Source organism: Globicephala melas, chromosome 7, assembly GCF_963455315.2.
Source record: "Globicephala melas chromosome 7, mGloMel1.2, whole genome shotgun sequence".
Lineage (NCBI taxonomy): Eukaryota > Metazoa > Chordata > Mammalia > Artiodactyla > Delphinidae > Globicephala > Globicephala melas.
In genome coordinates this window covers 61,283,003-61,310,789 of record NC_083320.1, presented here as the reverse complement: position 1 = coordinate 61,310,789, position 27,787 = coordinate 61,283,003, and the positions used below count along the sequence as shown (strand labels likewise).

The 27,787-nt window shown below is 38.6% G+C and overlaps 1 protein-coding gene and 1 pseudogene across 5 annotated transcripts in view; one reads left to right on the top strand and one right to left on the bottom strand.

The window, feature by feature from the left end:
• ERICH2 (glutamate rich 2) overlaps positions 1–15,296 on the top strand; it is a 31,850-nt gene extending 16,554 nt beyond the window's left edge. For all 5 annotated transcript variants that reach the window (XM_030852190.2, XM_030852185.3, XM_030852142.3 and 2 more), the window contains 4 exons: positions 3,046–3,233; positions 6,632–6,689; positions 12,994–13,065; positions 13,712–15,296. In XM_030852190.2, the coding sequence (XP_030708050.1) occupies positions 3,051–3,233; positions 6,632–6,689; positions 12,994–13,065; positions 13,712–13,833 (435 nt within the window). In that variant the 5' untranslated portion in view covers positions 3,046–3,050 and the 3' untranslated portion in view covers positions 13,834–15,296. The remainder of the gene's footprint in view (positions 1–3,045; positions 3,234–6,631; positions 6,690–12,993; positions 13,066–13,711) is intronic.
• Positions 15,297–19,812: 4,516 nt separating this feature from the next.
• On the bottom strand, positions 19,813–26,457 carry LOC115851099 (large ribosomal subunit protein eL31-like; annotated as a pseudogene).
• Between the last annotated feature and the right edge of the window lie 1,330 nt (positions 26,458–27,787).

Below are 27,787 nucleotides of genomic sequence, written 5' to 3'. Positions count from 1 at the left end.
CCATATAGAACCTTAAACAGAATTGTGACCTAGAAAAGTGTTTTTTCACTATCTACTTTAACATTTAGTAAGGAAGTCTCTTCAAAAAATATTGAAAGTAAAGTTTCTTTAAAGAATTTAGAGTGAGTATCTCCAAAGACTATTGAAAATAAAGATATAGAAACAAATCTACAGTCTAAGATATGGTCATCTTCCTTCTTAAAAGAAAGCACAGGTAATAATATTTGTTTTATTTGAGTAACTGTAGCTTCTAATTCAGCCCTCCTTCTCTAGGACCTTTAGGATGTTGACAACTCGTAGGTCTGGAGCGGGTTGTGGGAATCAGTAATTTTTCAGACTCAGGTACCGGATGATTCTGATATGCAGTCAGGTGGGATCCATGGGTATACATTACATAAAATGATAATGATAGGGTATTCAATTTTAGAATGAATTGAAATACCTGTGAAAGCATGAACAAGTTCCGCCTATTCAACAATGGTTTACTGAGTGCCAGGCACTTGTTTAGAAGCTGTGGCTATAATAGTTAGCAAATGGCCAAGATCCTTGCCCTTATGGAGTTCACATAGATAGCCAACTATTAAACACTAATAATAAACACAAATAAGACAGCCATATATAAATAAATGGCACCTGGAGGAGGGAGAACTATCTTAGATCTAGGGATCAGGAAACCTCTCTCATGATACTCAGTGTTTGTGAATTGAATGAGTTCCTGTGACATCACATAAAGTTCTTAATTCCCTATTATGACCATCCCTGATGACACCAGTGTGATGAGTCGGTGAACAGGCTGGGTACACACTGGAAGATTAGAGTGGTTATGAGCCGACGGAGACTGTAAAGGAAACAGGTAGATAGACTGAATAGCCCAGGCATCCCACTCTTGGAAGGACTTGTTATCCCTTTTGAGGATAGATAGTACCTTTTGCTTAGAGTGAGGAGTTTTCCCAGCTTTTTCTTTTTTTGGCCTGCTTTTTCTTAACATTGTCTTCTCTCAACCTTTCCTAGATTTCCTCATTTTCTTCTTTCTAACACCAGTGTTTCTACATTATTTAGAGTAGCTCATGGCCACACTCCCATCAAAGAAGACACCTCAAGACTTCCCAGACACTCAAAGTCTTACAAGAAGGGGATGATGTAGCACAAGTTAAGGTTGAAACTGAAATTCATCTGTAGAGCCAAAAAACTGGGCAAACTCAGTAGTGTTTCCCAAAGAGATAATTTTAGGAAACAGAGGGTAAATTTTTTTTAAATTACTTTAATAGTAGTATATTTTAATGTGTATTAGAAAAAAATAATATAAGACCTGGTTAAGAATATGGACTCCAGAGCCAAAATGACTCCCAGATCTACCTTAATTAGTGGTGTGAAGTTGGGCAAGTTATTTAACCTGTCTGTCTCTCAGTTTCATCTATGAATGGGATAAAAATAGGACACACCTCATTGAGATGGTGAGAGAATTAAATGAGTTAATATATGTAGTATTCAGAAGAGTAATGGCGTATAATATTTGCTGTGATTATTATATCTTACTTTTATTAGTACCTCCATCAGTTTTGTGGATGATAATATTTATGATCTGGCAAAATTTCTAAGTTAAAAAAGTAAATTTAAAAAAAATGAAGTAAATAGTATAGGTGATACTCTCATATGGCAAAATGGATGAAGATAGTATATTACTGAAATTTGGAAAATGTTTCAATAGCTTGTGCCATGGAGGTTTTACCTCTTAAATATTTCTCTAATATATCTCCTCCTCTCAATCCCTATTTTAACAATGCCCTGTCATCCATCTCTTTCACCTGGACTTTTTAAAGACACCTCTAACCACCTCTCTCCCTGCTCTTTTTTTTTTTTTTTTTTTTCTGTCTGCCTTCAAATACACGTTCCACCCTGGTATCCAGGTATTCCTGCAGAAATTCAGAATTGATCATACTTGTTTCCCTACTTAAATCTTTCATGACTACTTTGTTTCCCTACTTTTAAATCCTTCATTCTTAGGATAAAGTTCTAACTCCAAGGCCCACAAGACTCCATTATCCAGCTTGTACCCCTCTGGCTACATCTGTCACCATTTCAGCCTCAATTTTGACCCATACGCAACAACAAAGTGCTTGTAGCTCCACACACATTCTTTTTTCACTGGTTCATGCTGTCCCCTCTCCTTGGAAAAACTGATCCACTCAGACCAGGATGGGGCTCTCCTTTGGTCTCCCATGTACCTAGTACACATCTTTATCACTTACTGCCATACTGTTTTATAATTATCCATTATGTTTCTGACTCCCCAGTTAGAGTGTGAGCATGCTGAGGTCAATGACTGTTCATTTTTGTGTTCCTAGGGCTCAACGTAGTGCTGGGCACTGAATGGGTAGTCAGAGTAGTGCTTATTTTTTATTTTTCAGTCATCTATGTTTGGTCATAGGTACTGTGACTTGACATTAAGAAAAATCATTAATAATGTTATGTAACTTCTGGTTATATCTGGAACACTTCACATGTATCTCTTCCTAATCTCTGTGTGTGTGTGTGTGTGTGTGTGTATACAGAGAGAGAGAGAACTTTATTCTCAAGTATCCAAGCAGTGACTACTTGCCTAAGAAGAATTACTTTTCAACCTCTATAGTCTTACTTTTACTTTCCAAGCTCTATTTTGCATTTACATTCCTATAAGAAAAATTTAAGAAAAGTATTTCTGTGGATAGAATAGCATTAATTTCTTTTTTTCTGGAAGTTATTATATTCTTTATAAACAAAACCGTTTTCCATTTATTACAATTTCAAGCACCAAACAACACTAACATCAGCTCAGGATTATCGGTTTGGGTTTTTTCCTGTTTCACTTAGCAGTTTTATTACCTTTTTTGGAAATGGAAATCAGGTAAATTTATTGCAGTGCTGTTTAGTCATGAAAAAAAATCCAGAACAGGAGGACATGTAGTAAACATGTACACTTGCTACATTATAATTTAGGAGTGACCATTTTAAATTTTTGAATACATTTCAATATTTATTGATTAAATTATATGTATTCTTTTCTAGGTGAAATGAGCAAAAATGTAGTCATTACAGAGCAGGAGAAAAATAATGAATATTCCCCTGAGGATACTGATGACAAGTTGTCTGAATCAACAGATGATGATGGTGAGGATGATACCAATGATGAAGATAATGAGGAAGACAGTAACCCTAATAAGGATACTCATGCCCCATTAGAGTTAATGACAGAAGTAAGTTTTACTCGTATGTTATAACTCAAGAAACTTAAAAATATTAAAATAGCTGAATAGTATATAGTCTTGCAGACTAAAAAAAATGGTCAAAATATCCTTGCCACACACAGATGCTTACCTCGTACTCATCTTTCTTACTACTTTCACCAGGGTAGAGGTGAGTGAAGATTCTAGAAGTGACTCAAAGTATTCTGGTAAAGGCAGAAGCAGGAATAAGAGAAGTTTGGGCATAAGACTCTTCAAGGACTACTTTAAGGAAAACTTTTTACTTACTGGGTACCATGCTAGTTACTTGGGATATTTAGAGATAAATAAGAAAGACATGACCTTACCCTTGAGAACTAACAGGCACATATTATGTATATAATGCAATTTATAATAAAAGGAAATATGTGCTAGTAGAGGTGTTTGGAAAGTTCTCTGGGAACTGGGAGGATTGAGTGACTAATTGAGAAAAGAAGCAGGAGAAATGGGTAAAGGAAGGATTTTTAGAGGAAGAGACATGAATGGAATCTTAGAAACTTGAAGAGGGATGTGTAGGAATTCATCTGGTAAACATATCAAGGAGGTGTTCCTGGCATAGGAAACAGCATTGGCAAAGGCATTGAAGCCTGAAACGTCACATGCGAAAATTGTACATAAACGTTTACGGATAATTCTATGGAGAACAAAACAGTTGTACCTCACTTGTTGTGGTGTCACAGTCTACCTTTAATTAATATTACACAACTTCATGTATATCATAAGAACTTCATAACAGTACATTTTCATTTCCCCCTTCTCATCCTTTGTATTTTTGTTGTCATGTGTTTTACTTGTACATGTGTTATAAGCCCCACAATACATTGTTCTTTTTGTTTTAGATGGTTAGCTATCTTTTAAAGAGATTTTCTTAATGGAAAATATCTTCTTTTGGAAGGCATTTCTGGAGTTCTACATAGCTCTGTGTAGATCCAAATTTCTACCTGATATTATTTTCCTTTTACCTGAAAAGCTTCCCTTACTATTTCTTATAATGCAGTTCTGCTGGAAATGAATTCTCTCAGCTTTTGTTTGTCTGAAAAGTCTTAATTTCACCTTTATTTTTAAAGGATTTGATAGCTGGAGATTCTATGGTGGGGGGCCATGTTTCTTTCAGTACTTTGAAAGGTTGCTCCATTCTCTCACATTTTGCATAGCTTTAGACAGGATGTCTGCTGTTATTCTTATTTTTATTTACATGTATATGTCTTTTTTACCATCATTCAAATTTTTTTCATATGTATTAGTTTTGGCAATTTGATTATGATATGCCTTGATGTGACCTATTTCTTCTGTTCATTGAGATTCTTGGACCTATGAGTTTATAGTTTTTACCAGGTTTCGAAAATGTTCAGTTATTAAGTCTTCAAATGTTTTTTCTGATCTCTGCCCTCCCTCTCTTCATCTGGGCTACAATTATACATATGTCAGATCACCCAATATCATCACTGATGTTCCCTTTTTTTCATGTTTTTTTCTATATATTTAAAAAATTATTTATTTTTGGCTACACTGGGTCTTAGTTGTGGCACATGGGCTCTCTAATTGTGGTGTGCAGGCTTAGTTGTCCCACAGCAACTATGTGGGATCATAGTTCCCTAACCAGGGATCGAACCCATGTCCCCTACATTGGAAGGCAGATTCTTTACCACTGGACCACCAGGGAAGTCCCTCTATGTATTTTATTTTAGAAATTTCTAATGCTCTTTGTTCAAGTTCATGATCTTTTCTTTGCAGTTATAATCTGCTGTTAAGTCCATTTCCCTCCTTCTCTCCCTCTCCCTCCCTAGCCCCATATATATGCATATATATTATTCATTTTAGGTATCCTGTTTATCATCTCTAGAAGCTTTCTTTAAATATTTTTGTAACTATCATTTCTCACCTCATCATGTTCAGATTTTCTCTACTTTTGAGCATATGGCATATATTTATAATGGCTATTTTAACATGTTTCTCTGCTATGCTATCACCTCTGTCAACTCTAGGTCAGTTTCTATTGATTAAGTTTTCTCCTGCTTATAGGTCATATTTTCCTGCATCTTTGCATGCCTGGTAATTTTTTACCAAATCCTAGATGTTGTAAATTTTATGCTCTTGGATACAAACTTTTGTTGTTGGACTTTGATCTGGGACAGTTGAGTTACTTGGAAATAGGTTTCTCCTTTTGAGTTTTGGTTTTTAACTTTGTTGGGAAGATCCAGGGCAACCTTTACAGTGTAGGGACACTACTAAGGCCCCTTAAGTCCCCTTATGAGGACTCTTCCCAGTGCTCTCTGTATTAAGAGGACCTTCCACTCTGGCTGGAGAGAACATGAGTTCTTCTCAGCCCTGTGTGAGGTCCAGTGAGTATTCCATCTGCTCATTCTAGTGATTCTTTCTCCAGCCTCAGTTTCTTCATACTCATATGCAGATCAGTACCAGCCAAAGACTCTTTAATATTACTTCATGTCCCTATCTCTTGCAGCGTAAACCTAGTATACCTGCAAATGGTTCAGAATATGTGACACACAAGCAAGAATAATTATCTGAGTGTAGGCTTCTTTTTTTAATGGAAGGTGTCTAAATAACTAATAATAGAAGATCAGTAAATTGTGGAGCCTAAGTAAGTAAAAAAAATAAACAAGAATATTTAATTCCATGGGGAGAAAATGACCATGAAATGTGGTGTATTTTTTAAAAGTTACTGAATAATCCTAGTTTTTGTAAATATATATGTGTTCATTTATGGAAAAAATACTAAAATGATGTTCATGGAGATGTTAAAAATAAACATCTGTAAATGGTAAAAATGCTATTTAATGCTATTAAATTGGGGACAGAATGTGTTTATTTAGCATTTAAATTTCCTACCTACAAAAATATACATACAAATATGCATACAAATATTACTTTGTAGTAAAAAAACTACAATAAAAATAGTAAAAGCAAAACTAGATGGTATAAGGGCAATCAATACTGGAAAATATTGAATATACATAATTGTAAATCTATATTTTTTACTAAGTATTGTCGTGTAATTATGGATTAAGTTGACAAATAAAAGCTGTATCTGAACCAAAGGGATATTAAGGTGATTAAAGTCTTCAGAGTCTATGCCAGTTGAATCAACCTACATATTCTCAAATTGTTCAGTAGTGTGTACACTGTGTGGCTGCAGCAAAGCAGAGGTATCATACTTATTCTGTGTGGCCTTAAATAGTCCTTAAATAGTCCTCATTAACTGACTGATTACAGACTCAGCCCTGGAAAAACAAGTAAAAGTTAAAAGCAAAATAGTTAATCATTAATGGAATATTTTCTAGGGAGTTTATAATTGACATTTAAATTCTCTGTGAAACTACGTAGCTGAAGAATTTCTGAATGTTTTCCAGTTCCTGAGATCAGAAATGGGCCAAGACTACCATCTGGCAAAAAAATTATGTCAGAAGAGTAAGTACAAAATACTTTTCCTTTTTCCAATCTTCTCTGTTTCCAAATACATTCCATAATATATAAGATGGTCTGATTATCATACATCTAATGAATTCTCTGATAGTGTCTCAGTGAATCCTTGATAGTAAAAATTGGTATAAGGACTAATTTAGACTTCTAGAGTAACTTTGAGTGGGATAAAATGACAGAGACTAATTACACCATTAAAAAATAAGTCAAAACCCTTAGCCTCATGATAACAGGTTGGTAGCATTGTGCCTTTAGATTCAAAGAAGTGTTGTGTAGTGCAGAAAGCCTTACTTAACAGGCAATTATTCCACAAATATTTGAGTACCTACGTGTGCCAGGCACTGTTCTAGGCACTGGACAGATAATGATCCCACATTTATATCTAGTTTCAGACAGATAAATTTATCTGTAACTAGTGTGTCACAGATGATAGGTGCTATGGAGAAAAATAAAGCAGGGAAGAAGGAGTAGAAAATGCTGGGAGGGAGGCAAAGCAGTTTTAAGTAGGATGGTCTAGGAAGGCCTCACTGGAAGACTAGAGCAAACACCTGAAGAAGTTGAGGAAGTGAGTCCTGTCATCTGGAGGAAGTGTGTTCCAGGCAGGACTAATAGCAAATGTGTTGAGAATAAGCCAGGGAAAGTATGATAGGAGATGAGGTCGGAGAGCTTACAGCTTACAGGGGTCGTGCAGATTGCATAACCTTTCGCAGCTTAAGGACCGTGGCTTTTTCTCTGAGTGAGGTGGGAAACCACTGGACACTTTGGAGTAGAGGAATGATATGAACTACCTTATTTTTCTGTCTTTGGGTTTTAGTGGTTTGACTTGACGTTCAAAATGGTGGTGGTTTTCTTTGTATTTATTTGAGGATTTCTTGGCCATTAACCTTCAAAGATTGCCTCTGCCATATTCTCTCTCTTCTCTTCCTGGGTCTCCAATTACACATAAATTAGACTTTTTTTTCTTGGTGTCCCACATGTATCTTATACTCAGCTCTGTTTTTTCCATTTCTTTCTATTTCTATGCTTCAGTTTGGATATCTTCTATTGACCTGTTTTTGAGTTAATTTATCCTATCCTTTTTCTCTTACTTCATTAGTCTTAGTTATTTTAAAGGAGAAAATGGCAACTCTACAATTAAACTTTATTAATAATGGACTTGAAATATTAACTATTGTAGACCTGTCTTATGGTTAAAATCTTTTAGTGAAAATGTAGTGTAGGGACATGGGGTCTACTCTCCCTTGCCTCACAGAGTCCCCACTGTGGATACAGAACTTCTTAAATCATTGGCTAATTTTTAAAATGGGTTTTTTGAATGCTTTAACACTACCTATTTTATATCCAAAATAATTTGCCTTGTTTAATCCTTTTAAGCATTTTTGACCTTTAGAGCCATCGAATAAAATATTTCAATCAAAACTGTTTCTGGTGGCCCACAAACAGAATTTCCAATCAGAAAGAATCCTTAGAGAGAGAATCATGTCCAATCCTCTGTTTTTATAAATAGTGAAACTGAAGCAGAGAGAGGTTAAGCAGCTTGTGTAGCCCTGCTCAGGGAGCAAGTGACACAGCCAGAACTGGAACCCCAGCCTCCTTTTCCCTCAACTACTTTTCTTCTCTGTGTGGCTGGTATAGAAGGGAGTGATTTTGTAGCTCTAGCTCCCAGTTCTCTTGAGTTTTTCTTGTGGAGCCTAATTGTAGGAAAATTTACATATTATATTATATTTATATATTCATCAATCATTTTAGAAAAGCCTCTGGCTAAAGCTTACAAAATATAGACACTGATATCACCACATCTGTCAGTAAGTTTTGGCTGTTAGCCCAAACTGTAAACAGCAGGTGCTCAGTATAATGCTTATGGACCTGACATACCAGTGCACGTGCATTAAGGGCCAGGTCAATGGGGATGAAAAAGTTCAAACTGATATATCTTAATGGGATTATATTCCTTTAAAAACTCACTCCCTTCCTTCCAACCAATAAATATTGAGCACTAACTCTGTACCAGACATTATGCTGGGAGCTGGAGAGAAAGCAGAACTCAGAGCACACATGCTCTAAATCCTTTTGGGGTTGATATCAGACGTGGTTTGCACTCTTACTGACTCATCCAGTAATGCTGTTTACTCTCTTCTGTCCATGGCAAATAGTGGTGCCTCTAATACTAAGGACTAAACTCTAGGAAAAGAAGCTATGGAGTGCCCTAAGGCAGGCACCATGATCCAGGGAGCCAGATGGGAAAGAGCTGCTCCCAAGAGGAAGAAGAGGCTGATGGGAAATGTGAGCAAGAAGGCCCAGAGAATGAGCATAGAGAGCAGGGGTGTGCAAAGTAAGATTGGCTACCCCTGAGGCAGATTGCCAGGCAAGGATGTGAAAATTAGGGAGGCCCCGGTTTTGCAAACCAGGCAAGTTCAAGGAAGAACAGAGAGTTGTAGACAGACTGTTCCAGGGAGAAGGAAGTGCTAGTTCTTTGATGCAAATAGGAACGCTTGGCTGAGGGCTTACCCAAAGTCCCTCTCTGTGTTCAGAGCAACAGACAAAACAAATTTTTTTCATCTAGCATGGACCCTAAAATATTATATGTAAATTCTTACAGCATAGATATTCTTTTTCTAAAAATTTTTTTGAAGGATAGTTGATTTACAATATTGTGTTAATTTCTACTATACAGCAAAGTGATTCAGTTATACATATATATATATATACATTCTTTTTCATATTCTTTTCCATTATAGTTTATCACAGGATATTTAATATAGTTCCCTATGCTATACAGTAGGCTCTTGTTGTTTATCCACTCTATATATAATAGTTTGCATCTACTAACCTCAAACTCCCAAACCGTCCCTCCCTCATCCCCCCAGCTTGGCAGCCACAAGTCTGTTCTCTCCAGCATAGATACTCTTTTGTCTCTTTCTTTTTCCCCCCATCTTCTAGCTCTTCCATGAAACACTCCACCTTTCTCTATGTATATATTTATAAAGTTATGCATGTAAACATAGATTGTGTATTTACATTTTTATGTATTTATATATGTATATATTGAACACCTACTATGGGAACATTAAACATACATTGTTTAATTCTTACAGCAATTCAATGAGACAGATATGATTAACCTCATTTTACAGATGAGCAAAGTGAGGCTAGCAAGGAGAACTAATTCACCCAAAGTCACACAGCTACCCAGTGGTAAAGCTAGGATTAGATCCCAGGTCTGGCTTGAGAGCCTATGATTTCTTGCTATATTTCCATTTCCTCATTTGACTAATAAGCTTATATTTCTGGTTAAGTAGGCAGAGACTTGGAAAAGAGATGCTTTTATGAATCAATCAGATTGAAATGGCTCCTATAAGTTGACTAATATATTTTTTATTTGTATCTAAGGCAACTAGTTTATATGAAATAGTGCATCTTTGTCCCTGCAGAAATGTTTTACAGATCCACTCTCTTGAATAACCAATCACCGTATCATCATTTGTATCTTCACTTGGCTGCAGGGCTTCCCATCCTGCATCCCAGGTGCAAATGGGTTCTTTTCTTTTTATCCTGCCTTCTAAAAAAGTTGTTGGTGAAGCCTTGGAAAAGTGGTTTTTAAATGAGACTGCAAGTCAAGAGTCCCAAGTCTCATGATTGACTGTGAGATTTTCTGTCAGTCTTCCCATTTCTTGGTCTCTTTACCTGCAGTCCAATCATCTCAGGGTGCCAACACTTCTGCTCACAGGCAGCCCGAGATTCTACAAAAATAACTTTTAAGCCTTGAAGACCTACTCTGTCAATTATAATAATTGTAAATGTTTAAAAATAATGGCCTGAAAACCAAAATGGTTCTCATCATCATGGGTCTAACACAAATACAGATGTATCTTCAGAAAAGAAAGTTCCTATAAAGTTTTCTATTTATTTATTTATTTATTTATTTATTGCGGTACGCGGGCCTCTCACTGTTGTGGCCTCTCCTGTTGCGGGGCACAGGCTCTGGACGCGCAGGCTCAGCAGCCATGGCTCACGGGCCCAGCCGCTCCGTGGCATGTGGGATCCTCCCTGACCAGGGCACGAACCCGTGTCCCCTGCATCGGCAGGCGGACTCTCAACCACTGTGCCACCAGGGAAGCCCTCTATTTATTTTTGAGTAAAATAAATCACCCTTTCTTATTAGCCTAGAGTATAATTTTTATCAAGGCATAAAAGGACTGCTTCCTATTCAGTTGTCTATATTCATTTATTCCTTTTTTTTTTTTTTTTTTTAATGTTTTGAAGGCTCCACCTCTGTGTCAGGTACTCTCTTAGGGCTGCAACAGTGAACAAGACCAACAGTCTGTGTACCCTAGCATAGCCTCCTGTCTGAGGGCCTTAGAGCTCCGTGGGCAGCAGAATCCCCAGCTCCCTGCCCCAGCCCTTCAGCCAGAAGGAGGCATCACTGCACACTTAGGAGGGAACCAAGCCTTTCTCCAGGCCCAGAACCACTCCAGGAAAGCTAATAATCAACATTTATTCAGCACCTACCATGCACCAAGGACTAAACTAAGTATTTATCTTTATCCATATTATCTGTTTGATTCATCAGAACAGCCTGATGTGGTCAATAGTATTATTACAGATAAGGGAACTGAGGTACAGAGGCATTAAATGCTTTCACCAAGGTGACCCAGCTAGACAGTGGCAGAGCCAGGGTTCACATCTGACAGTCTTTCTTCAGGGTCCATACCGGCCTCTGCTTATGGGCCCCGGTTGGGAAACAACTCCCAGAACATCAACTGCATGTGCTAAGGGCTTCTCTTGCCTTTTTACAAACCCTACTAGCCTGTCAAAGCGTTTTTTATTTATCACCTAGGATGGATATTGCAGGGCTAAGCTTCAAAGCAGATACCTTTCCGTCACTCTGACAATTGCCAGCATTTTTTGTTAAACGCTGAGAATAGCTGATGCCATGCTCCACTCCCATGGAATAATCCTAACTCCAACATGAAACTTTCTAAGCTGTGTTCCAAGGAATATTAGTTCAAGATTTCTTAGTAAGTGTTCCACCAAAAAAGGATTCCATGGGGATAATAAATTGGGGAAACCACATTCTCCTCTCTGTAAGATCCATAGTAGTTATGAGCATATTAATGGCTATGTAAAATCCTGCAGTTACTCCTTACTATAAGCTTTACCTGATTAACTTCATTAGCCTAGTTTCCCAAATGCATATTAACATCTTAAGAAACTAGTATCTCAAGGAGCAAGTTGGAGAAACTCTGCTCTAGAGAGAGGCTTAGCCTCAGAGAAAGATTTAGACTGCTAAATTATTTTAGTCTAAGTTAAAATGTACAAACAGTCACTTTTATCAGAAGCCTTAGAAGATGTATAAATACCCCTAGAAGCCTTAAAAGCATGTTCTGAGCAGGTGCACATTCATGCTAACCCAGATTGATGGTACATTGTTATATATTAGGAATTAGGAAATAAAGACCGTGGTTTAGTGTGTCAGGATGAAAGCCATATGGGGTGAGGCCCTCTGAGCCATTGGGGCCTAAGTGAACCATCCACAATTCTCTGTCTCACTGTTAGCCAGGCAAATAGCACGCTTGATGTTTCAGTGCCCCCTGGGGGCCATCAAGATATTACGCAGGAGTCACAACATTTAAATGGATGATGCAGAATTATGAATACACCTCAAGGCAGGTAGGAAGAAGGCAGAGAGAGAGATCTGTAGAGCAAGATCTGAAAAAATAAATAAACTAGCCTAGAAAACTCTGAAACAAAAGGTGTAGATCTTTCTGGGCTCTAGGACATTGGTAACATACTAACAGGCCTAAAAAGAAATCTATTGATACGGTCCAAAGGAAAGATGACACATTCACATGAAGGATCAGCAAAAAGGAATAAATAGCACTTAAAAACAATGGGTCTGATGAAGAGGTGAGGGTGCTGTTAAGTAGGCGATGACTAGGGTGTCATTAATAAAGTCTCCATGTTTTGCGGGATTTGCACCTTGTTTGGGGAATGCTTATAGTCAAGAAACACTTTGGCTACAGGCCCATGAGGGAAGCCTCATAGTGATAGAGATTTCCTTCTTTGGACAGGAGGTAGAAACTAGAATGAGGATTATTTCCCTTACAAAGCACCTAAGATAAGTAGAACATTTTCTCTATTTGCGCTTAGATATACCCATGGTATAATTGTTGGTGGTTTTGCTTTGTGCATTTTCACTTACTCTCATTGACAGTTTCAGTCTCATTCTGAAGACGCTGTTTGCTGAAACACTTCAAACACTAATAATATGCATTCTGTTGTCCATTTTCAGTCCTAATCTATGAACCAGAAAATCCTGAGGCCAAGGAGTTTTCCTCACTTATTGAAGAAATGCTGCTGATGGGTAAATTTAAAAATTGAAATTACTTCTTTCTCATAGAACTATGAGCAGTCACTATTTAAAAATCCATTGCCCCAGGAGATTGGCAAAGTACATCCTCATGAAGTGGTTAAGAAAAGGCTAAATGGTTGTCTTGGATGGTTTCATGAAACCGGCTTGTCCTCTGTGGATGGTCAAGATGACTCCCTTTCCTCTGTGGGGTGGAACTGCCCAAGCAAAGCAGGCTCCCTGGGCACAAGGTATTGGGCACTGACAGAGTCCTCAGAGGGAACAGAACCTGCTAATTGTGCCAGGCACTAAAGGGATTATCCCACAGTTCCAAGCAAAGCCAGTACCCTCTAAACCACCCTGAATCTCACTTTACTCTTATTCTATTTAAGTAAGAATTAAGTTGACGGTAGTAAAAAATATTTTTATAGACCAATGTTTTAAATTTATTTTAAATCCACAAACATCTTTATGCCAGTAAGAATATGTTCTTCTTTGTACTACTGCTTTGACCCTACATGCAGTTAGCAAACTTCAGCTCAGTTCTCACATTCCAAAAATATGTATTTCTTAGTGGCGGGGAAAACAAGGAGAATTGTGATTTTTTGAGGGTAGAAATACTAAGAAACATTTAAAGCAAGTCTTTCCCTTTCTGTGGCAGAGAAAGCTCAAAATCTGGAGGAAGATGATGAAGAGAGTGAAGAGGACAGTAGTGGTGAGAGTGAAGGGGAGAGCAGTGAGGATCCAAGTGAAGAAAGCTCTGATGAATGTGAAGATGGGTGATGACAGTTGCTGCTATAGTTTAATCTTCGTGTATGTTCATTACTGTATACTATGGAAATACAAAGAAGAGAGCTGCATTTCAGTCTAACTGCTCTTTATTTGGTACAGAGTTCTTTTAATTTATCCATATTAGTTTGAGCTCCTTCTTAATATTTAGATTTTAGCTCAAGGTGAGCTACTCAGAGAGGGAAGTAATCATTGAAAACACATAGCACTAACTATGTGCCAGGTGCTGTTCTATATACATTAATTTGTTGAATCCAACAGACCTATGAGGTTAGCACTATTATCATTCCCATTCAACAGATGAGAAAACTGAGGCCCAGAGAGGGTGAGTCATTTGCCCAGCATCATATACCTGTTGATCGGTAGAGCCTAGATTTGCATACGGACATTATGGCTCCAGAATCCATACTCCAAGCCCCTCCCATGTCCACTACTTTAGGCATTTTATATCATTTGTTTCATGTTCTTTATAGCACATATCAGTACCTGAAGTTCTTATTTAATTATTCTTTTTTTTAAGGTTTTATTTTATTTTATTTTACTTTGGAGTATAGTTGATTTACAATGTTGTGTTAGTTTCAGGTGTAAAGCAAAGTGATTCAGTTATACATATACCTATTCTTTTTCAAATTCTTTTCCCATTTATATTATTACAGGATGTTGAGTAGAGTTCCCTGTGCTGTACAGTAGATCCTTGTTGGTTATCTATTTTAAATATAGCAGTGTGTATATATATATGTCAATCCCAAACTTCCAATTTATCCCTCCCCTAATTTATTCTTTTATCTTCTCCCTTCTTGTCAGAAAATGTAACCTCCATAAGCAGGACTTTGTCTTTTCACTGTTATATCCCTAGCAACTGGACAAGTGCCTGGAAAATAACGGGATGTGTATACCAAGTGAATGAATGAGGTGAAAGTTAATGACAATGTTTATATTCTTTCATAAAATATTTATAAGACTTTATTATACTATTTATGTATCAATCTACATTATTTTGCTGATTCTGTATTCCTTGATGAATTTCCACCACCTTCAAATTAGGTTGTAAGGTAACTGATGTAAAAATGAGAAAAATATTCCTAAATAATTTGTTTTGAGTGTGCCAATCTGATTTGGGGTTAGGCAGTTTGAATTTTTATTCTTATATCAGCAGAGTATCATGTCATATCCAAAATGCTTAAAGCATAACTCATTCTTTGGGCATTTTGTAGCATGCTAACATTCAGAGGGAGGAATTAGGCCACACCATTTTATAGGAGTATCTAAAAGAAGTGAAGACAGGTATGTATAATCATCTAGTTACATAAATAGTCAGACAGCACTGAAGGGCTGGCTGATGGAGACCGCAAGAACCACTTGTTCTTTTCATTTGTGGGGTGTTTGTTATTCCTTCCTACCATAGGAAAACCATCGTATGTCAATCTGATGTCACTTACCTGATTTTGGAGCCCTCCCCATAAGAAGGTCATTAAATACCCTAAAACTGATATTGCAGGCTAAATTAGTTACACTAGTGAAACTTTAGTTTTCTTTTAAAGGAACAGGCAAGTTCTGAGGGAAAAACTCTGAATAAAAGACCATGATATTACAGACCATATTATAGCTACATCGAAGTATTCGTGAGGTTGGATCATGCGGGATAATCCATATTTATGGGTATGTACCCTTTATCCATATTCTTCATCCTACTTGCACTCCTTTTGGTTTTGTTTTTTTAAGTTTTTTTAATTTGATGTGGACCATTTTTAAAGTCTTTATTGAATTTGTTACAATATTGCTTCTGTTTTATGTTTTGTTTTTTTGGCCGTGAGACATGTGGGATCTTAGCTCCTTGACCAGGGATCAAACCCTCACCCCCTGCATTGGAAGGCGAGGTCTTAACCACTGGACTGCCAGGGAAGTACCCTACTTGAACTCCTTAATCAGTGTAATTTAGGGTGTTGGCGTAACCTGACATAGGCATGTGTGTCTGTATGTGGTAGCTAAATATAAAATCTAATAGCTAAACATAATCTGCAAAGTATTTTTTATTGTTTTATGTAAGTATTTTATATTATTTAACTCACTGGCTTCTCAGTCCTATGAGCAAGCTATTATATTGTCCCCATCAGTTACACAAATTGAATTTGGGATGCTGGGCATATCTAAGGGTAAATATTGACTGGGGTAGTGGAATTCAGATGAGGAAATTAAGACTACGAGATGCTAGGTCATGTTTCAGTATGAGAGATCTAGTGAATCTTGAACCCGTGTTCTGTGCTGCTTCACACGGAGCTAAACTGTAGAAACTGTTTATGAATCAGCAAACAAGTATCTATATAGACAGTTCAGTTCCAGACCTTTGCCTTCTTCAGAACGTTACAGTGGTGGGAAAGAATCCAAATATTCAACTATTTGCAAATGTACAAAATGTCCACTCAATGGACTTAAGATGGGAACCCACCAAAATAGTTTCATTTATTCAATCAATATTTACTGAAGGCCTACCAAGTATACCTGCTCTTAAAGAACACTGGCACAGTTGAAATGCAGGGTGATAGGAAGTCCAGGGTGCTGAGGGAGCATGCAGTAGGGGTACCTAACCTGGGCCAGGTGTCCAGGGAAAGCATTCAGAGGGAAGTGGAGTCTAAGCTGAGAAGGTAGAATGAGGGGGAATTAGCTACAAGAAGAGGATGTGGGGAAGAGCATTCTATCAGTAGATACATTCTGAGTCCAGAAAGTAAATAGGTATGGTTGGATCGCAAAATGAAAATGAACCAGTTAGAGCCGAGACAGATGAAGCTGTGTTCATAAAGACGCTGGGAAATGGTGGATCTTACAAGCTGTGTTAAAGTTTGAACTTTATCCTTAAAGTAGTGGGAGGCCACTGAGAGATTTTAAGGAAAATAATGATTGTATTTTAGAAAGAGCATTCTAGTAGCCAGGTAGAAAAATATGTTCTCAAACTACAGGTCATGATCCATTGGTCAGATATGAAATCACAGTAGTGAGTCACCAATAGCTGGTTTTTTTTTAATTTAAATACATAGAACAGAAAATAGCACACATTGCAAAAGAGTATATGGGAATTATGGTTTTGTGAAACTTTTCATTCAGAGTGTGTGTGTCCTAGATCTTGATGTGAAATGTATTTCTTCCTATGGATCTCCATTTTTAAATATATGAAAGTATAGAGAACAGACTGGAGTGGAATACAAAACTCCGCTGTTACATAATTCTAGCAGTTCAGTACTGTAGCCTGAAAGAGGTAGTAGCAGAGATGCAGTGGAACAAAGATGTTATTTTAGAGGTAGAAAGAACAGACAGAAATTAGTGATGAATTAAATGTGGGGAGAGGTAGAGGTCAAGGATGACTCCCAACTGGGTAACTGGATGCATGATAGTGGTGATATCACCTGAAAAAGGAGCACAGAAAGAAAAGCAGATTTGCTGGAGAATATGGTGGTTCACTTACACAGGTTGAATATAGGAAGTATATTGTTTTCTATGCTGTAACAAATTAAAGCAACTTAGTGGCTTAAAACAGTACAAATTGATTATCTTACGGTTCTGGAGGTCAGAAATCCAAAATGGATCTCACTTGGCAAAAACCAAGGTATCAGCAAGACTCCATTCTTTCTGGAGGCGCTAGGAGGGAATGTTTCCTTGCCTTTTTTTTCCAGCTTCTAGAGCCCTCCTGCATTCCTTGGCTCAGGGCCCCATTCTTCCGTGTTCAAAACCAGCACTGTCTGACTGATGCCTTTTCACATTGCCATCTCTCTAGCCCTCTCTCCCCTGTTGTGATTTTTGTGAAATTAGCATTTGTTAAGTAGACCACAAGGGAAAGTGAAATAGAGAAATTTATTACTCATGGGTCCTAGAGGAGGTACATGGCACACGTCAAAGGGGCCACGGGGTGGGGGGTGTCAAGGTGCAGGAGAAAGTGGGCAGCAGGACCCTGGGTACATGTCTTACTTAGGGTCTACAATTGAGTGCTTTTGGGGTTCCTAGGCTAAGTCCAGATTGGTGGATTCAAACTAAAAAGAGCAGAGTTTTGGTAACCTCTGTGGAGGTCTTATCTAAGTGGGGTGCACAGGGGAAGGAGCTGGGAAGCAGGAGAGACTATTTATCACCAGGGGCACTGGGAAAGTCATATCTGGGATTTATACTTACTTGTGAATCTGCAGGCTATTGTCTAGTACATGGGCTGTTATCTGGACATGCACTTGAGGGAGAGGCTAGTGTCAGTTCAAGGCCCCTGTAGGCCACTTAGCCACTCAAAATGAATGCCAAGGCAGCAATATTATGAAATAGTTTAGCTAAATTCTCAACACCCTTCCTCCCTCTTCTACCTTAAAGGCTTGTAATTACTTTGGGTCCATCTGGAGAGTCCAGGGTAATCTTCCCTATCTTAATGTCAGCTGATTAGCAACCTTAATTACATCTGTAGCCCTAATTGTCCCTTGCCACATAACCTAACATATTTATGGGTGCTGGGGATTAAGACATAGACATCTTTGGGAGGTGGGGGGATTATTCTGCTGGCCATAGGTAATATTGTGTGTTAGTTGTTTTGGAATTTATGGTATGGAGCTTGGAAGAGACACTTTGGCTGATGATATACACCTTATTTAGGAGTCTTAGGAGCTTAGACTCAGCGAGATAACGCATAACAGAGATATCTCTTTAATTCAAGATAGTAATCAAAGGTAAGGCATTGGTAGCCCACAGAGAAAGTGTAGTCTGAATAGAAGAGGACTGAAAGTAGAATTATCTTAAATGATAAACAACATTTAAGTGGTAGTCCAGGAAAGAAAAATGCACAAAAGAGAAACTGAGAAGAATAACCAAGAGGAAAATCAGGAAAGTGAATATAGTAGATACCATTGGTCGCCTGCTTAGCATCGTCCCTCCCTGCTTCTTTGCTAAGAGACTCCTGATTCTGTTCAGATATTCACTCCACACACACATAGGCATGGGACTCAGAAAAGATACCCTCAGCCAATCAGTGTATGGCATTTCTCTGGTGACTATTACGGTTCCAAAAGTGGACATGTGACCTCCATTGGCCCAGTCAGATCAAGGACTTTATTTCATGATTGGGAGGAGAGGTTCCTCCATTCCTCTGGTTGGGAACCAGGAAGCATATGCTGCGCTACTTACTGTTGGCAGCCATTTTGTGATCATGAGAGGAACTAATCTTAGGATGTTGTGGACAGTAAAGCAAAAAGAACCTAGATTCCTGGTGATGTTCAATCATGGTATCCATTGCTCTGGAGCCAGCCCTCTATTTGAGCTTACTGTTAAGTGAGATAAACTTTCTTATTGTTTAAACCAGTTTGGATTGAGGTTTCTTTTACCTGCTGCCAAAAGCATCCTAACTGACCTCTGAGTACAGAAATCCAGAAAAGAGTTTCAAGATCTGGGAAGATCTACTTGGCCAGAAGTTATAGAGAGGACAAGTAAGGTAAGAACTAAAAAGTGTGATTGGACGGCAACAAAGAGGTGGTTGGTGACATTAGGGAGAGCAGTGTCAGTTGGCTGGGGGAGGAAGGAGAGCCGTATTTCAGTGAGTTTGAGTGAATTGGAGTGAGGAAAACAAAAATAAGGAGTTTGACATTGAAGGTAAGAAAAAAGATTAAGTGTTGTGGAGGACATAAGGCAAAAGGAGTATTATTTTTTAAATATTTAAGATGAGCATGTTTGGTAGGAAGGATGATAGTCATATGTACTGATAGCCTATTATGTGTTAGGCACTGTACCATATGTTAATTCCGTATGGTAATGTTATATGTTAATTCCATATGTTAATATTTTTAGTCTTCATAACACCTGCATGGGGGTAGATGTTATTACCCCCATTTATGTGTGAAGAAATTGAGACCTAGGAAAGATTGAGAGTAACTTTCTAAAGATCATAAACCTGGGAATTGGCAGATTAAAATCCAGGTCATTTGTTTTTGATGGTTTTATAACTTTGTCAATCACAGGTCAGTTCTCATCCACACCGACTGAATGTAGATTTTTGGAAGTGGTGACAGATACATAGGTGACCAATGTATAGAGCTTGTTTGGTGAATCTTCATCCTCATTACATTTTCTGGACAGTCACACATGGATACAGTATGGGACATTCCTTATTCCTTCAGCCCAGACAGCTTTGCTGAGCCTGGCGTCAATGAGCATATCTGGAATTCGCATCTCCTCCGTGGCAAATTTCCGAATCTCTATGAGTGCCCAAGGGGTGTGTTTCTCAAAACCCACTCCATGGATGTGCTTGTGAATGGAGATGGTGTATTCTCTGGTCGCTACCTTATTGTTGGCAGAACGGCCCTTGTCCTTCTCACCACGCTTCTTTCAGAGCCGTTCACAGGGCCCGGGTTAGAAAGGAAGAGCATAAGGTATTCCAAATCCAGATCATTTTACTCTAATGCCCTACCCTTCACTGTACTTCCCTCCCTAAGGTTCCAGTAGAGAGGAGCAGATTGAAGAAAAGGGAGTGATTTATTAAGTAAAGACCATATAATACCTTAGAGAATGTATATAACATAACCTCAGTGAGTGGCAGTTGGTTCCATCTGGACCACGCTCCAGCAGTCCAAACGTGGAATCAGAATTGCCTCTCTTTTGTGCTCCTCATATAGCCTTCAGTTACCCTTCATTTCTTTATATGGTTGACCCTTGAACAACGCAGATTTGAACTGTGCGGGCCCACTATACGTGAACTTTTCTCAGTAGTAAATACTACAGTACTATACGGTCCACAGTTGGTTGAATTCACGGATGCCAAACCACAGATGCCGAACGGCGGTTACTGAGGGCCAACTATAAGCTATACTCAGATTTTCAACGGCACGGAGGATTAGCACCACTAACCCCCATGATGTTCAAGGGTCAACTGTATATTAAGCAAGGTGATAACCTACATTCTCTTTAATCGAGGTGTGTTTTTTCCCTTTAACTATACCCTTGGTTAATTACATGCAAGGTATATGTAATTTTGGTATTTTGCCTGGAATATTGATGTTGGACAAGCAGGAGAGGTGGGTGGGAAGCACTTGACCAGAGCTCATGTGCCAGATGTGAAGGAAAGCCTGGATCCACTGGAAATGTTTTGCAGTTCTGGGCAAGTGTCCTATATTGTGCAGTATTGAGACTTCACAAGAGGCAAGTAAGATGTAGCCTCCAAGGCCACGCTAAGGAGGACAAAGGTCTCTCTGATTGGCTTTCCTAATAAACTACCCAGCTGACTTGGGGTATGTTACAGTGCGGGGTGGGGCTGTGTGTGTGCAGAAGTTGGAGAGGCTTGTTAAGTAAAGCACTGGGAGATGAGATGGACTTGCATAGCCTTGTTCATAATGCACCCTTCTGAACCAGGAGACAGCCTATAGCAGACACTGGTCGATTCCCCCTCCAGCCTTTTCAACCTAGGTGATAAGTCTAAGCTAATCACGGTACTCCCATCCCACTTGCTACTAGTTTGTTTGTTTGTAACAGCTTTGAAATGTCATTGACATAAAAATTATATTTTTATATATATTTAGGGTGAACAACTTGATACACATATACATTGTGAAATGACCACCACAATCAAGCGAATTAACATATCCATCACCTCTACATAGTGACCTGTGTGTGTGTGTTGAGAAGATTTAGGATCTATCCTCTTAGCAAATTTCAAGTACAGGCATACCTCAGAGATATTTCGGGTTCAGTTCCAGACCACCACAATAAAGCTAGTATCACATTAAAGTGAGGCACATGAAGTTTTTGGTTTCCCAGTGCATATGAAAGTTATGTTTACACTATCTTGTAATCTATTAAATGTGCAGTAACATTATGTCTAAAAAAATAATATGCATACCTTAATTTAAAATACTTTATTGCTAAAAAATGCTAACCATCATCTGAGCCTTCAGCAAGTCATAATCTTTTAGCTGGTGGAGTTCGAAATATTGCAAAAATTATCAAAATGTGACACAGAGACAAAAGTGAGCAAATGCTATTGGAAAAATGACCCCAATAGACTTGCTTGACCCAGGGTTGCCACAAACCTCCAATTTGTAAAAAAACGCAGTATCTGTGAAATGCAATAAAAATGAGGTAGGCTTGTGTATACAATAAGTATGTTAACTATCGTTACCATACTGTACCTTAGATCTCCAGAGCTTATTCACCTTACATAATTGAAACTTTGTACCCTTAGACCAATATGCCTTTACTACTAGTTATTACTAGACATGGACAGAACTCAGCCAGTCTCAGCTAATAAAACATGAGACAAGAAAGCATAGAGCCCTCATGCGTACTTGCAGCATCTTAGAACCATGGGAAGCTTTATGCTGAAGCCAATGCTAAGGACAGCGGAGGAGAGAAAAGAAGAACCTGGTCCTTGATGACATTTTTATTGACAGTCATCTCTGGTTTAGTGCCTGCCCTACCTCTGAATATCCTACGTAAGACAATAAATTTTCTTACTGTTTAAGCCAGTTTGTTTCTGATTTTCTATTACTTTGCAGCTGAGAGCATCCTACTGTATGTATCTGCCACAGCATAGCAAGCATAATGACACCAATAACATCCTCTAAGACTGTAAGCCTAACTGGACTCTTTAGGGTACTGTCAGGTCCCCAAGGGTCATGGCCACTCAAAGCCAAGGAAGAGGAATTGGCGGATCCTTGTGCCAGTTACAGGTGCAGGTATGTCAAAAGTAGAAATATGAAACTGGCTAGAATGTTTATCTCTGGGTTGTGCAAGTGAGGAGGGGAGGTAGGTAAGAAAAGCTTTACTTTTCAATGTATGCATTTTAATTTTTTTTATCATAGGCATGTGTCACTTTTATAACTAAAAGCTTTTTATTGTGCTAAAATATACAATTTACCATTTAACCATTTTTAAGCACACAGTTCAGTAACACTTAGCACATTCATATTGTGAAATCATCACCACCATCCACCTCAAGAACTTCTTCCATTTTCTCAAACCAAAACTTCGTACCCATTAAACAATAACTTCCCATTTCCCTCTACCCTCAGTCCTTGGCAACCACTGTTCTACTTTCTGCCTATGAATTTGACCCAGGTACCACAAGTAAGTGGAATCCTCCAGTATTTATCCTTTTGTGACTGGAGTATTTTACTCAGCATAATGTCTTCAAGGTTCATCTATGCCCTAGCATGTTTCAATACCTCATCCCTTCTTATGGCTAAATAATATTCCATTGTGTACGTATATCTCACTTTGTGTATCCATTCATCCATTGATGGGCAGTTAGATTGCTTCCACCTTTTGGCTATTGAGAATAATGTTGCTGTGAACATGTGTGTACAAATAACTGTTCAATACTAAAAACTTTTAAATTAAGCCTCTAATAGGGCAGGATGAAATCTGGGGGAAAAATTAATGAAAATGTTCACTATGGTTGTGTATGGGTGATGAGGTTATTTCATTTTAGTTCATTATAAAGTCACAGACTTTAACAATCATATATTAATTTAAAGGAAGAAATGTACTTTTTTTAAAAAAAGAAAGAAACTTAAAAAGAAAGGATAAACAACAAGGTGTTACTGTATAGCACAGTGAACTATAACTAATCTGGGATAAACCATAATGGAAAACCATAATGGAAAAGAATATTAAAAAAAGAATGTATACATGTGTATAACGGAGTCACTTTGCTGTACAGCAGAGACTGGCACAACATTATAAATCAACTATACTTCAATTTAAAAAAAGACTAAAAAAAAAGTTAAAGTAAAACTGACCTTAGGAACAGAAAAGTTTACACAAGGAAGGGAGGATATAGCGCAACATTCACGAATTGCCTATTGTACGTGAGGCATATTAGCAGGCCTTAGTACACTTTTTGGTGTGCTGGAAGCTTCTGATGAGGATCAATACTAATAAGTAAATAAATAGGTCATTAAGTTCAGAAAAGAAATGTCTGAGACAGAAATGCTGATCTTCATAGAATCTTAACCAGTTAGTACACTCACAAACTTGCTTACTCTTATGCCCAGTTGGATAAATTAAGTAGAAACAATTGCAAATCATCACCTATAGCCTCCAAAAGACCTTGTTATTTTAGAATTGATTATGTGTTGGGTTGGCCAAAAAGTTCGTTCAGGTTTTGCCATAACCTCTTCCGAACGAACTTTTTGGCCAACCCAATAGTTCCTATTGTTGCAGAACTGTATCCAAAAAAAGTTTAATAGTTGGTTAACTTTCCTGAGCTCCTTCCCCTGCCTTTCAAACACTTTAGCTTGCCCCCTCTTCTACTCTGTAACAAGACTTTTGGCGTTTCATGCCCCCAGGTCTCTAAATGTATCTTTGCCTCAAAGAAAAATTATTCTGAATGTCTTTCCATGAAAAGGATTACTTGAAAACAATCATCCTGTTAAGATGATGCATTTCACAGTTCCTTGTCTACCACTGGATATTGTGTTAGGAAGAAAATCTCTTTCCCATCATACTAGGCACCAAATTCAGTTTCATCCTGTTGGCATCTGAAGAACTGAGCCAAAGGTGGGGCAGAATACTTAAATCAGCAGACAACATCGTCATCCTACAGCCACCTTCCCTTAGCTCACATCCCACCAATGAAAGAAAATAAGAGGAAAAATATTAAAAAATCCTACGTACTAAATGGAATTAAAAGAATACTTTTGAGAAACTTGTCTCAAAACAAACTTGCAAAACTGAGATCTTTTGCCACCTGTTAAGGCAGGGGTTTGAATACTAATGTAACTGGCTGCTCCTTCATAGGCTAGTTGAGGTCTCCTAGGTGGTTCTGACTTTGGGGGACTTATTTCTTCCTTGTCTACTTTTTCTTCTCACCTCCTTATCTGAATCCAGATGAAGAAAAGAAAGTGATGCAAAACGACTGCCCATAGTCATTCTGCAGGCGCTAGGTGCCTTCCAGATGGCCACCTGAAGATCTTAGGAATATATTGTCTATTCAGATGCACAAAATAAAAACCAGCCAAATATGTAGTGGGTGGTTATAGTGCTCCAGGAACCATTCTGTGCTGGGGATACATTGGTTTAAAAAGAAATCCCCGCCCTCATGGAGCTTACATTTTAGTGAGAAGAAAGAAGCAATAAATAAGTAAAATATACAATATGTCAAGTGGTAAAGAAAAAAAGAAAGTGTTAGAGGAAAAAAATAGGGTGGAATAGGGATTTCTATGACCGGGGGAGATTTGTAATTTTAAATGGATAAAGGAAGGTCATTGAGAAAATAACATTTGAGCAAAAACCAGAATGAGAAGGAACAAATCCTATGGATATGTGAGGGAAGAGCTTTCCAAGCAGAGGAATATTTATTGCCAAGTCCCTGAGATGGGAACATGCCAAGAATGTTTAAGAAACAACAGGAAGGTCAGTGTCATTGGGGCAGAGTGAAGACATCGGCACAAAACTGGCTCCCTTTCACCCCTTCTCAGCTGAGTCTGAATGTTCCATCAGAAAATTTTCTCCTCTAGGAATCAAAACTCTCTGTAGATTAAAAGGCCTCTAAATCGCTGAAGAGAAAGCCTTCAAGTCCGTGTCAAGGGATGATGAAGCTCTACTGAAATGGGCAACAAAATAAAACACATATTAGGTTTAGCTTATACATCCAAGGAGAAAACATTTAAATGGATCAAAATCACTGTTGAACTAAGGGGGAAGAACAGGAGCCGGAGTTGACATACATTGAAATTCATAAACCAGGCATCACTGAACTTGTGAACATGGGTTTTATGGACATCAAATAAGACAGCCCACAAAGCTAATGTTAGCTCCCATTTTATTGATGAGAAAATTTAGACTGAGAGCATTTAAATAATAGCTGATACGTAGAATTGAGATTTGAACTCAAGTCTGACTAAAGTTATTGATTTTCTTCCTGTAACAAGCTGCCTTGAAGACCTCAAGAGGTCCTTGAATCCATAGCATTCACAACAGGAGAACATTGCCCTGTGAGAAGAGTCATGAAACACTACTAATTAATTATTTTAGATGAATGAAGCCTTATCTGGTCTCATCTGATACCCTAACCCTGCCATTATGGGAGTCCAGAGAGATTAAGTGATTTTCCAAGGCCAAATGATTATTATGTGGCAGAACTGGGAGGCCTCACTGAGCAGTGCACAGGGCACTGAGATGGAAGGGAGAAGAGTTTCCAGCCTGATTCTCACTAAGTGTGTGCTCTGGGAAATCCTGAAACTTCTCTGGACTTCAGTTTCTTTGCAAAGCAGACGATCTCAGGTGATGCTTAAATGAGAATTCAGACAATAAACACACCGCATAATTTCCAGGAGATTTATTTTTCACCTCTATAACTATTTCTGTAGTCATGATTCTAAAGTGAGAGACAGGCACAGAGAAGGAGAGAGACAGAGACGTCAGAGGTCGCTAACGTGCCCCACCCCCTCCACCACCGCTATTAGGCCAGACTGGGCCCACCCACAGTAAGCAATCCTGGGCAGCCAACGCCAAGACCTTTCTCTGAGTTCCACCTTGGTTCTCCCTGGCAGCCTTGGTGTGAGAGGCTGTACTCGTCAGCTACTGCCACAGAAATGATGCATCACACATTACCTCAAAACTCATGGATTTGCAGTTCAGCTCTATTCCTGTGTCCAAAGCAAATCGCATGGCCAAGTCCAATATCAAGGTTGGTGTGTGTGTGTGGCGGTGGGGGGGGGGGCAGTGGTGATGGCGGGGAGAGTATACGGTTCTGATTCAGGGAAGTAAACAAAAGTTTTACCAGTTCAAGTCTTCCTGTGCTTCAGTGCATGGCTGTGGTTTATCCCTAGCTATGTAGTTGAGACAATGTGACCCAGTGAAAAGATATTGACTATCATTTAATCTGCATATTTAGGGACTTCCTGAGATTTCAAGTTGTTGCAGTTCTAAAGGATCCTTGACTCATCCAAAGGCAGAGAAAACAAGACCTCAGCCTTGCACCTGAAAGTAAGAAAGAACGAGCTCCAGGTAACTAATTGGGAAAACCCAAGGCACTGATTTGCAGCTGACACAGGTGAGAACCTTGGGTGTGAATAAATTCCAGTGACCTCTTACTTGTTAGTTCTTGACAAGAAAGAAACTAAGCTAGAACAGCAATGATGAATCCCACCTGTTAAGCTTCTGTTTTCTCCCGAGTAACTGGCCAAGGATTAGGCCAGATAGGGAAGGAATCTGATCAGGAATAGAAATTTATCAGATTCTACACAACTAAGTCAGAACCTTCCAGAACCTCTCATACACAGCAGTCCTAGGCACCTACATCTGAAAGCAAGGGCTAAATACCTGTTATTCTAAATAGTTCAAGAGCTTTTACACTGAAAAAAAAAATAGATAAAATACAGTTGACCCTTGTACTACACAGATTTGAACTGTGAGGGTCCACTTAGATGCGGACTTTTTTCCATAGTAAATACTACAGTACTACATGATTTCAGGTTGGTTGAAAGTGTGGATGCAGAATCTAAGATACAAAGGAACCGTGGATGTTGAGGAACTCTGTACATGGAGGGCCGACTCTTAAGTTATACGTGGATTTCCCACTGTGGTGAGGGCTGGCTCCCCTAACCCCCGGAGGTTGTTCAAGGCTCAACTGTATCGCTATTCCATACTCTGTTTCACTAAAAAGCATCTCATTTGGGAAATCATCTTTCTTCATTCCACTCTTTTGGGAAAGGACTGATTTTGCCTTAGTTTTTGTTGAGAGAACTGAAAACATAGATACATCTTAGAAGCTGTCAGAATTGCAATCCAGACCTGTTATTTCCCTGGTGTCCAGTTTCGCAGTGGAACACCTTGCCTAATTAATACCAGAGTTCCTGTCCTGAGGCTACCTTTAAAGAGCAGCTCTGTGGGAAAGAGTTGGATACTCTGCATCCCCTCCTCTTTCACCAAAGGGACAGAGATTCTGAGTGTTTCCAGCCGCTTCCGGCAGCATCTCTCGGCATTTAAAAAAAAAAAA